Raw genomic sequence first — 12,145 nt, 5'->3', positions numbered from 1 at the left:
CTCATATCACGATAGATGTGGAAAATACAGAAGGAACAAGACGCTTGCAGGATGTGAGTCACTCGGAAGGGAGCTACAAACTGACGTCACCTGGGGGTGATAATTGACGTCATCCGGGGTGATAACTGACGTCACCTGGGGGTGATAACTGACGTCACCCGGGGGTGATAACTGACGTCACCTGGGGGTGATAACTGACGTCATCCGGGGTGATAACTGACGTCACCCGGGGGTGATAACTGACGTCACCTGGGGGTGATAACTGACGTCATCCGGGGATCAAAATAGTTTGTGTATTCCATTTCATCATCGTCAGGTACTGTGGCCTTAAAGTGGCGCTTCCCTGTCCTGACCCACCCCGGCCAGCCTGACACTGGACGAGTGATGACCGCACGAACATTAACCCGACGAGTAACGGCCGGACGAGTGACGTCCGAACATTAACCGGACAAGTGATGTCCGGACGAACATTAACCGGACAAGTGATGTCCGGACGAACATTAACCGGACAAGTGATGTCCGGACGAACATTAACCGGATGAGTGATGTCCGGACGAACAATAACAGGACGAACATTAACCGTTCGAGTGATCGGCCGCAGGACGGACGACCATGCATCACTGGTGACCGGACGTCCGGACCGTCAACCAGGCAATTAAGGGACGGAAAATTAACGGCCACTTAACTACTGAAAGGTCAATAACAAATAATATAATTCATCTATTAATCACAAGTCACGTAATCATTAATCACCCGCAAGTTAAACACGTGCAGACAGGCTGTGTATGCAGCCACAAGCGAAACACGTGCAGGCTGTGCAGCCACAAGCGAAACACGTGCAGGCTGTGTATGCAGCCACAAGCGAGCCACGTGCAGGCTGTGTGTGCAGCTGCCGACTGGCAGTTTGTTCGCGCGGACGATCGTGCACTGGACCACTACCCACCCGGGGAAGGTGGTCGCCCGGGGGTGACTCCCGCCGGAGGGAGAATCATCGGACAGGAAAATCTATCGACCACAATGTTGCCTATGGGGCTCTCTCCACGCCTCCTGGGTGATCCACACTGGGGGTTCTGAGCCCCGAGCACGACGGACGAGTCCTGAGCACGACATATGATCCTTGAGCACGACATATGAGCCTTGAGCACGACATATGAGCCTTGAGCACGACACGTGACCCTCGAGCCCGACGTTACGACACTCGAGCACTCAAGTTTCGAACCCACGAGTACCAGGGACCGGCCTGCCACGGACGGCCCTCACCGTCCGTGGCAGGCGGGAGACGGACGGACGGATCGCACGCCTGGAACGGAGGGAACTGAATTCGTCAGAGAAACGCGACGTCCAAACCTCCTCCAGCAGCACCCGTAAGGTCGCAGACGCGACCTCGATCACCTATGGCCAGCCAACTCCTGCTGCCTCTCCCCCCGCCATACCTGAGGTGTGTGTGTGTGTGTGTGTGTGTGTGCTTAGGTCATGATCACACGAGGGGGGTCATTAAGTCATCGACCTCCCTCCTCCCTCCTGGCCTCCCAGCTGTAGTTTGACCCCTTGACCCCTCACCCCAACCGTATTCCGTAGTTTGAGTCCCCCCCCCCCCACATAGTGTGTGTGTGTGTGTGTGTGTGGTGACACCGCACACTGTCACCCGCCGATCACTCAAAACCTAATGAAAAAAATCTGAAAAAAAAAATATTAATAATAACTTCAACACACTGGCCGTTTTTTATGCTCTTAATTTGTAAGTGCTCCGGACGCATTATTAGATTTGCGAAGGTTTATGATAATGTCAGACCTCCCGATATTTTTTTTTTCTGGGGGAGGTGGGGGGGTTAATTACATAGAGTAATCATACCGTGATTAAGGAATGGTTAATTTTTGCATAAATTCCCAACCAATTTCTTCATGAATATTTGTTAGGTCATCTCACTCGTGCTGAATGACGTACACGGGCCAGGGGAATACCTGACACATGGAGAGAAATTTGCGTGGGAGGTGAGTGTGGGGGAGGTTTACTGCATTTTACATCACGCGTTTAAACTGTCTTTTCTCATAAGAGAAGGCGTTTAAACTGCCTTTCGTGATAAGTGATTGCGTACAAACTGCCCTTGATCATAAAGGGAATACTTTAAACTGCCTTTCATCTTAAGAAAATAATATCAAACTGCCTTTTATCGAAAAGAAAAGCGTTTCAATTGTATTTTATCAAGAGGAAGCGTTTAAACTGCCTCGTGTCATAAAAAAGGCTTCTAAACTAGATTACATCATGCAGGTAAGCTTTTAAACTTTTATAATAAGGTAACGCTTTTAAACTACCTTTTCCATCATAAGGGAAAGCATTTAAACTGACTTATATCACAAAGTTTTAAAGAAAAAAAAACTGCCTTCCATTATAAGCGAAAAGGGATTTTAAGGTCTAATCTTACTTCAATCGTCTTTGAGGAGATCCAGAACATTGTATTGTACGGAGATGTACATCCAAGAAATGTGAGAATATGACTTTTTCCTCTCTCTCTCTCTCTCTCTCTCTCTCTCTCTCTCTCTCTCTCTCTCTCTCTCTCTCTCTCTCTCTCTCTCTCTCTCTCTCTCTCTCCACTACCTGAGATGCCCTTAACAATACACTGAACGTGTCCTTTCAGGAGCCCAGCCACAAAAGGCACCACCTACAAAAGGGTCCTACAAAATGGGAGAGGGGGAAAAGACGCATAAGTGTTTGTTGTGAGGAAGAAAGGTTCAGCGAGACATGATTTCTCAGACATGTAATCTCGTCTCTAATCTCTCTCTCTCTCTCTCTCTCTCTCTCTCTCTATATATATATATATATATATATATATATATATATATATATATATATATATATATATATATATATATATATATATATATTTTTTTTTTTTCTTTTTTTTTTATTATACTTTGTCGCTGTCTCCCGCGTTTGCGAGGTAGCGCAAGGAAACAGACGAAAGAAAAGGCCCACCCCCCCCCCATACACATGTATATACATACGTCCACACACGCAAATATAAATACCTACACAGCTTTCCATGGTTTACCCCAGACGCTTCACATGCCTTGATTCAATCCACTGACAGCACGTCAACCCCGGTATACCACATCGCTCCAATTCACTCTATTCCTTGCCCTCCTTTCACCCTCCTGCATGTTCAGACCCCGATCACACAAAATCTTTTTCACTCCATCATATATATATATATATATATATATATATATATATATATATATATATATATATATATATATATATATATATATATAGCAATAAGCAATACTGATAATAACCTATATTTCCAGAAATGTGTGAGAGGCTGTTTTCAAGGACTGCGTTTTATACTTCCTTTCTCCTGCAGGATAATCCTATGATACGAAATAGGCATAGGATGACGTCACGCGACGTTATCGATGTGTTCATGACACGCCACACACACACACACACACACACACACACACACGAGTGTAAAACTCCCTTCCCCGTACAGTACAAAACAGTTAATTACTTTACAAATAAGTAATTACATACACAAACTCACACACACACACACACACACACACACACACACACACGAAGAATCGTGGAGACACAAGTTCTTAAGCGCGTGTGTACAAGAAAAACATTTCCCACACCAGCATGGGAATGACCACTCCTGCCTGGGTCAGACGCACCAACACCTCACCATTAACAGATCCTCATCATCACACATGCTAATACACGAGAGGATAATATCATACACGATGCAAACACCCGGGGGAAAAAAGTGAAGTTGAAATGGTTCAGTCTCGTTATGTGGTTAAAAAGAAGAAAAAGAACAGGAAAAACAGGATGTAAATATAAGAGCACATATGGGACCCCCAACTCAAGAGGAGCAGATATAATCGTGGAAGCTACAAAGAGCTTCAACCACTCCCGTTGTGACAGACTGGTGGAATGGAGTTCAATAGCCAGGAACCTGGGCATTGTGATAGCAGGGGTCTGTGAAACTTTACAGTAAAGGAGGAGAAAAATGGTTACCCGTGGTCTTGAAAGAAAACGCGAGGAATGTGAAAGAGGGATTCGTGGGTCGATAAAAGATGTCAGGAAGCAGAGGAACTTTGCAATGTTATGGAGTGTATAATTGGACCGCCAACCAGCCAGTGTCTGTCTGGTGTGAGAGGAAGGAGCGAGTACAACTGGACGTTACTCATAAATTCGTTTGGAGTAAATTGCCAGCTGAAGAGCAGCTAATAAGGATAAGGAAAACGAGGTAATGGACGATGATGTGAGGATATACGAGGAAATCAACGACAGATTCAGAGGGGTTTTCACGGTGGAAAACACTGAAGCATCGCCACTGAAATGGAAGAGGGAGGAGGGGGCACTGGAACGCGCTGAGATTTCAAGACTGGACATAAACAGACTACTGAAAAGTCTGGATCCATACACTGCTGATGGACTTGATGAAATTTCTCCATATTTGCTGCATATGTGTGCAGATACACCAGACATACCGCTTCAACTGTCGTTCATCATATTGGAAAACGGTAAAGTGCCAAGGGAGGGGAAAGGGCAAACGTCATACCTATCTTTAAGAAAGGGAACAGCGAGGGGAGACGCTGGACTACAGCTTGGTCACCCTGACTTGTGTGGTATGTACGATACAGGAAAAGATAATCAGGAAGTTATTGGATGACCTCCTTATTCTACCAGGAATAAGGAGGAGACTCCTTCGATGCATTGGGAATTACCTTAGTGGAATGGAAAGAAGGACGGACGTACATCAGAGTAGCGTTCTCGTAAAGGGTTGAGGTCACCAGAGGCGTGCTGCAGGAGTCTGCCCTGGAACCGTTGCTCTTCTTGATCTGTGGCAATGACATACGAGAAAGATTGGACTCCTAGGAACCTGAACATGTTTGTGGGTCATACCGAGGTTAGAAAGACGATAAAAAGCGAGGAGGATGCATCAGCTTACAAGGGATCTAGCCTAAGCTGAAGGGGAGGATGAACACCTAGAGTGACTGCGAACCGACTGCCGAGACGAGGATTCGAACCTAAACAGTCTGGACCTCGAACGGCCCCGTAAATACGCCACGGCCAGGAACGCTGACTACTGGATGATAATATCTTGTGGATAAATTACCCAAAATTCAGTAGGCATTAGTTTCATAATTTTCAGAATACGTTTTTCCCAGCTTGTGAATTATGAGGAAATTCCTAATGTTTGCTGGCGCACATCTGCCACCAGTCTTCCAGTGATGGAGGGCAGTCTTCCACCAGCCTAGTGTTAGCAGACTGCTGCCACCAATACAATGGTGGAAGGCAGGCTCCCACCAGCCACTGATGGCAGACTGCTGCCACCATTACAATGGTGGAAGGCAGGCTCCCACCAGCTATTGTTGGCAGACTGCTGCCACCATTACAATGGTGGAAGGCAGGCTCCCACCAGCCACTGATGGCAGACTGCTGCCACCATTACAATGGTGGAAGGCAGGCTCCCACCAGCTATTGCTGGCAGACTGCTGCCACCATTACTATGGTGGAAGGCAGGCTCCCACCAGCCACCGATGGCAGACTGCTGCCACCATTACCATGGGAGTTGGAAAGACGACCACTAACCAACCAACACAATGCATGAGAGTCATTCATCCATTCTCATTACTCCACATTTCTGGGGATGCATCACAGGCATATAAAGACCCGTGATAATCTACTCCCTCTCCCGATATATATTATGAAAGACTTTAAGAGAAGGTTTTCGTACGCGCCAAAAACCGTCGACTGCATCCAACGCACCTCGCGATCCAGGCTGCAATGACTGGAAAGGTGAATGCAAGAGAGAGAGAGAGAGAGAGAGAGAGAGAGAGAGAGAGAGAGAGAGAGAAAGGAATACGAAGAGGAAGAGGAAGAGACATCTAACAGAAGACCTACTGGCCTGCAATGAGGTTATCTGCAACAGGAGCCGACAATCTATCATCATTCTTACACCAGTTCATCATAATTTACCGAGTGGAAATTTTCATCCTGTGTCTTCCCTTAATGGCCTTATTATTTCAACATTTATGGCATTTAAAGAACGGCTTTTCTTTATCTTTCTCTCCCCCCTCCCCAGTCTTCATTGCCCCTGTTTGTAAAGGTACATTTCCCCCACACACGAAATCATTTTCCACAGAGTTTTAACTCGTTGTGCCTCGGTTCTGTAGCACTGTACATGTGTTGGCTATGTGGCCCAGTGCATGTGTTGGTTCTGTAGCCCTGTGCACCTGTTGGTTCTGTAACCCTGTGCACCTTTTGGTTCTGTAGCCCTGTGCACCTGTTGGTTCTACACCTGTTGGTTCTATAGCTCTGTGCACGTGTTGGTTCTGTAGCCCTGTGCACCTGATGGTTCTATAGCCCTGTGCACCTGTTGGTTCTAACCTGTTGGTTCTATAGCTCTGTGCATCTGTTGATTCTGTAGCCCTGTGCACCTGTTGGTTCTAACCTGTTGGTTCTATAGCTCTGTGCATCTGTTGGCTCTGTAGCCCTGTGCACCTGATGGTTCTGTAGCCCTGAGCACCTGTTTCTTGCTTCTGTCGCGCTGTGCATTCTGTAGCCCCCTACACCAGTTCCTTAGCTCGGCAGGTCAGCGAACATACAGCTGTGCAGCATACCCGTCTCCTCTGTCCTGCCATAAATTTCCCATCCAAGTCTTGCTTACAGGTTCATCCAAATCTTTCCTCCACATCCTGTGTCCCTCAACAGGCCATTGTGAGAAATATTCGCCCAGTGACATGGGTCAACGTAAGCCAGGCAGATCTCCACATACTGTGTCCCATGTATTGGCCACCATGATAAATATTAGCCCAGTGAGGCGGGTATACATAAACCAGGCAGCTATGGCGTCGTGTCTCGACTGTGTACAGCACAACTGCACAACCAGTCTCTCGTTTTCTAATCAGCGAAAACGTGGTATCTCACTGTCAGTGATCGTCTGTTTGTTCCTGACCTGTCCTCGCTGTGGGGATAATATAATAACCTAAAAGAATCCCTTAAGACGAACGCCATTAGCATATTAATAACATGATTATAACTTTGTAATGAGGGGGGGGGGGGAATTATTTGTGACAGGACCCAGCCGTTCGTCTGTAAACACTTCTTTATTTCAATCATATATTTTCTTACCCTCTGAGACGCCATGAATGTCTGTCTCGTCTCGCTAATAAAACATCACTCGCTCCATCTTCATTCTATGTTATCAACTGCACTTAAATATTTGTGTGTGTGTGTGTGTGTGTGTGTGTGTGTGTGTGTGTGTGTGTGTGATTATCATACTTAAGAGAAGACTTTATCAAAGTTTCTTCATAAATTTTTCTTTTACCGGGTTAAAAATTTGTCCATTATTGAGTCGTGATTCTTTGTTAGACAAACACGAACTTCGTTTTCTGTGTCCGTCACCAACTTCACCCCCCGATTTCTTTAACGACGCATGAGCCTCGTTTTCTGCGAACGTCCTTCCGGCATTTTTTTTTTCTACCTTGAGGCTACAGAGTATATAACGTAACGACCCTTGAGCACGACGGAGCGAACTCTGATGATTGCACATTTTCCACGACCCTTTGGCCAACAAGGATACGACTCACGGCCACGACGGTACGACCTTTTAAACTGACCGTTGAGGGTCAGGTCAAAGGTCAGAACTAACGTACCGAGACGTAATTGGTACCTTCGTGCTGATGGGTCGTTACGTCTTAACCCCAAGGGTCGTTGAGTCGTGCTCAGCTGGGTAAAGGGGTGTGTGGGGCTTAAGCTCATGTGTACGAAACTACATCATTCGGTGTCGTGTGTAGCAAGTAAACCCTTCTGTCTGATAAGCATTATCTAAGATAACGTTACTTGATATAAGCAGATTTTCCTCACTTCAAAGTATAGTGTTCAAGCGGTCCTCTGAGTTGGTGATGAAATGGAGTGTGTTTCGTAATGCTTCGTCGTCCTTTCATCACAACTAAATGTTACTTATATATATATATATATATATATATATATATATATATATATATATATATATATATATATATATATATATCATCATCCTTGCTTCTAAATCTATAATTCATTTCAATATTCTGAACAGGGAACAAATGGTCCACTCCACGTCATCCAGTTTGTCGTAATTTGCTCAGTGGTTCATTCCAATTCACTGTGGTTCATTCCAATTCATCCCCCCTTGCAAAAAAAAATAATAATAATAAGAGCTCTCCAGAATCTCCACCGTTCCTTGCAGTCCTCCATTTTACTTGAATATTGTATGAGACTCAACAAGTGGGCCATTTTATAGGCCAGTATCTGTGTAACAGGACGCGGGTATATCTTAAACATTCCAGTGATAGACGGTGAGAAATGCGTTTTCCAAAGAGGATGTCAATATTAGACGTGTTTGTGTATAATTACCTTTTTTCTTTTATAATTTCCTGTCTGCACAGTTTGGGGGGAGAGGGGAACAGCATGACACCCTCGCACAGCGAGTGAATAAATGAAGAACAGTTTATTGAAAATTCAGGCGAGGCAGAATCACTCGCTTGAAAATATACTGTCGGAGAAATTGCAGACACGGGGGGGAAGGGGGGGGGGGGAGAGTCATAACTGTAACTAGTTAATTAATCACGAACGAGTTTAAGAACGAGATGGGGCTTGGTGCCTCCACGCTCCGGCCGAGCACACGAGGGAGGGAGCGAGGGAGGGAGATCTGCACGGTACAGGACATTTTGCGGAGCAAATTCTGTGGTTTATACATTATGCATTTGAGGGGTGATTACCTGAGCATTAAGGTGTGTGTGTGTGTGTGTGTGTGTGTGTGTGTGTGTGTGTGTTAATGTATTCATTTCCATTTCAACAATTTAATATATATGCAGGAAAAAGGTAAATATGTATTTCTGTGAGTTACGTCTTGATGATTCCCACCCCAGCCCCACACTTTTTGTTTTTAAAGTTACCCTTACATTGATTTATGTAGGGCCACCAAGCTTACACTGGAAAATTCAAGCCATATTTAGTACCCTTTACAGACATATCCCAAAACAGAAGTATTATGCAAAATAAGGAAAAACTGTTATTGTTTTACTCAAAAAAAAAATCAGTGATTTATATGGTTTATATCATTTCTACCATAGAACACCTTGTCAGTCTTTCTATCTATGTTCTATTATTATTACTATTATCATTATTATTATTATTTTTATCATTACTATTATCATTATCATTAATATCATTATTATTATTATCATTACAATCATACTATTATTATTATCATTATTATTATCATTATTATTATCATTATTATAATTATTATCATTATTCTAATTATTATTATCGTTATTATTATTATTATTATTATTATTATTATTATTATTATTATTATTATTAATATTATCATTATCATTATTATTATTATCATTATTATCATTATTATCTGTAACTGTGGTACTAGTGATATAACAATGGTATTAGTGGTGTAATTGTAGTATAAGTGGTACAACCAGTGGTATGAATGTTGTATCAGTGGTACATCTGGTGGTATGACTGTGATCCAAGTGGTACAACCACGAGACTGACACGAGTGTCGTGTTCCCTCCTGCAGCCTGGACATGCGAAGGACTACGGTCACCCACTGGAAGAGCCCGACCCACCTGGGCTCCCGCGCCACCTTCCACCCGGGAACAGCCACCCTCACCCTGCAGCGCGTGCAGGTGGGCGACCAAGGAACCTACAGGTGCAGGGTCGACTTCCGCACCAACCCGACGCTCACCTTCATCACCAACCTCACCGTCATTGGTAAGTTTTTGCCCCAAGACCGTGATAAAAGGGGGGTTGGGGGTGGGGGGTCAAGTTTGGAAGTCTGATTTGTAAAGTTAGAAAGTCTTATTAAGTTCAGACTCTTCCATTAAGGTTAATGGGGCTTAGAGCCACTCAAAATATGAGAGCAATACTCCATGTATAGACGACAGTTTGAGGCTATGCTCAGAACTGACCAGTTGACGACATCTGAGTAAGATTTCTCCTATTTCTGCGAGCAATATTCTCAATTTTCTATGAGGCAAACTTAGTCATGTGTTGTGATGATACAAATATATTCACCGTGTTTAGGGATGGCATCATAAATGCATCAAAGGTGGGAAATTTGTGAGGAATCTGAGGAAGCAAGAAACGGGGATGTTAGAAGCACATTAGATCTTTTTACACACGTCTCATGCCGTCCGGGGATCCTATACCAACCTGGGTATACATAAAGCAAGTGTGACGTGACGTAACGTGACGTGATGTGACGAGACGGAACGCAGACCCAGCAAGAGGGATAAGAGAGGATTTCAAGTTGACGTGGAGGATGGCGGAGTGGAGGCGTCAGTGGATGACTATTTCTATTCTTTCCGTGAAGTCGTATTGATATAGCATTTTCAGCTGCATCTCCTGCCCTTAGCTGGGAAGCGTCAGGAACAAACGAACAATGACCTCATTTGCACACCTCCACTGCCTAAAGTGTGATGTATAATACTCGGAAACCAGACCCTGCCAACCACAGCCAAGACCAGTAGACCATTCCACGGTTTCCCTTCCCTGCCTCGCATGGACGTGGGACTGCTGAAATGCTCCTGGGACAGCTGGAATGGCCATGGAACAGCTGGGGCGGGCGTAGGACAGCCGGGGTGGCCTTAGAACAACTGGCATAGCCCTGGGGACAGCTGGGGTGACCGTCGTATCCCCAATATGACCCAGCGATGCAAAATACGTCTGTCTTCCGCAAACAAATGAACATCGCCTGTGCCCAGAGAACATTCTTCACAAAATAATCCTCATTTGTCGGTCCTGAGAATTCTTCTTTAAGAACTTCAAAGTCTTAAAATATCCCCCCCCCCCAAAAAAAAAGCAATAATATGAAGATCTTCGAAGAATATTCTTTACGACAAGGGAAAGCAGGAGACTTCAGACCTCACCAGTAATTCGCTCTTCGGAGGCAAGAGGCAACTGTTGCCACGAACTTCTGGACGAGAGAGCAAGGTCGTGGAACACATCGATAACGAGGCAGTTGGCGAGCGACTGTGTGGCCGCCAGCGCAATGGGGGGAGGGGAGCCAGGCGTTCCCAGCATGTTGCTCTCTCTCTCTCTCTCTCTCTCTCTCTCTCTCTCTCTCTCTCTGAGGGTCGTTGGTGCCCTCCCGGTGTCATAACCGTGGTCGTCAGGGGACCGTGTTGGTGCCCTCTGGTGTCATGAAGGTGGTCGTCAGGGGTCGTTGGCGGGCGTCTCCTGACGACGTCACGTGGGTAGTTCGTCGTCAAAGTCAGTTGGTGCCTTCCGTGACGTCACGGAGTCGCTGGTGTCACGGAGGAAGTCTTCGACCTACTGGGGTCGTTGGCGGCGCTTCTTGGGGTCAACCAGACGAGCTTCTGCAGCCTCCGCGGCGGGTGAGGCAGCTGAGAGCAGCTGGAGAGAGACGATATAGTGCGAACAGCTGGCGCAGCGGCGGCCGGCCTGGGCCATCACTCATACACATCGCGCGTAAGAATAATGTCCGCGGGAAAATATATGAGAACTGTATACGGAAGAATTATCATATATCTCTGAAGATTTGTGGTCTCTATCTCTCCCACGGGCTGGCACATGCAGTTCTAAACGGACAATGGAATACGCAGAGGCACTCTCAGGCGCACTGAGACACACTCGTGCCATCCTGTTAGGTGAGGAATTTTGCCTTCTTCCCAGCAGCGGCTCAACTGTATCTTTTTTAAACCATGGACCATCAAGCTACCAAATGTAGAGTTGAACCCTGACCCACCAAATGAAGAGTGAGAGTTGAACCATGACCCACCAAATGAAGAGGGAGAGTTGAACCATGGCCCACCAAATGAAGAGGGAGAGTTGAACCATGACCCACCAAATGAAGAGGGAGAGTTGAACCCTGACCCACCAAATGAAGAGGGAGAGTTGAACCATGACCCACCAAATGAAGAGGGAGAGTTGAACCCTGACCCACCATATGAAGAGGGAGAGTTGAACCATGGCCCACCAAATGAAGAGGGAGAGTTGAACCCTGACCCACCAAATGAAGAGGGAGAGTGGAACCATGACCCACCAAATGAAGAGGGAGAGTTGAACCCTGACCCACCAAATAAAGAGGTAGAGTTGAATCAT

The 12,145-nt window shown here is 45.6% G+C and overlaps 1 protein-coding gene and 1 long non-coding RNA gene across 5 annotated transcripts in view; one reads left to right on the top strand and one right to left on the bottom strand.

Annotated features, from left to right (window-relative positions):
* LOC139753701 (uncharacterized) overlaps positions 1 to 12,145 on the bottom strand; it is a 376,193-nt gene that overhangs the window by 263,536 nt on the left and 100,512 nt on the right. The window lies entirely within an intron of this gene.
* LOC139753699 (nephrin-like) overlaps positions 1 to 12,145 on the top strand; it is a 212,794-nt gene that overhangs the window by 165,674 nt on the left and 34,975 nt on the right. For all 3 annotated transcript variants that reach the window (XM_071670413.1, XM_071670411.1, XM_071670410.1), the window contains exon 3: positions 9,600 to 9,793. In XM_071670413.1, the coding sequence (XP_071526514.1) occupies positions 9,600 to 9,793 (194 nt within the window). The remainder of the gene's footprint in view (positions 1 to 9,599; positions 9,794 to 12,145) is intronic.

This window comes from Panulirus ornatus, chromosome 15, assembly GCF_036320965.1.
Source record: "Panulirus ornatus isolate Po-2019 chromosome 15, ASM3632096v1, whole genome shotgun sequence".
Lineage (NCBI taxonomy): Eukaryota > Metazoa > Arthropoda > Malacostraca > Decapoda > Palinuridae > Panulirus > Panulirus ornatus.
This window is presented reverse-complemented; position numbering and strand designations above follow the sequence as displayed.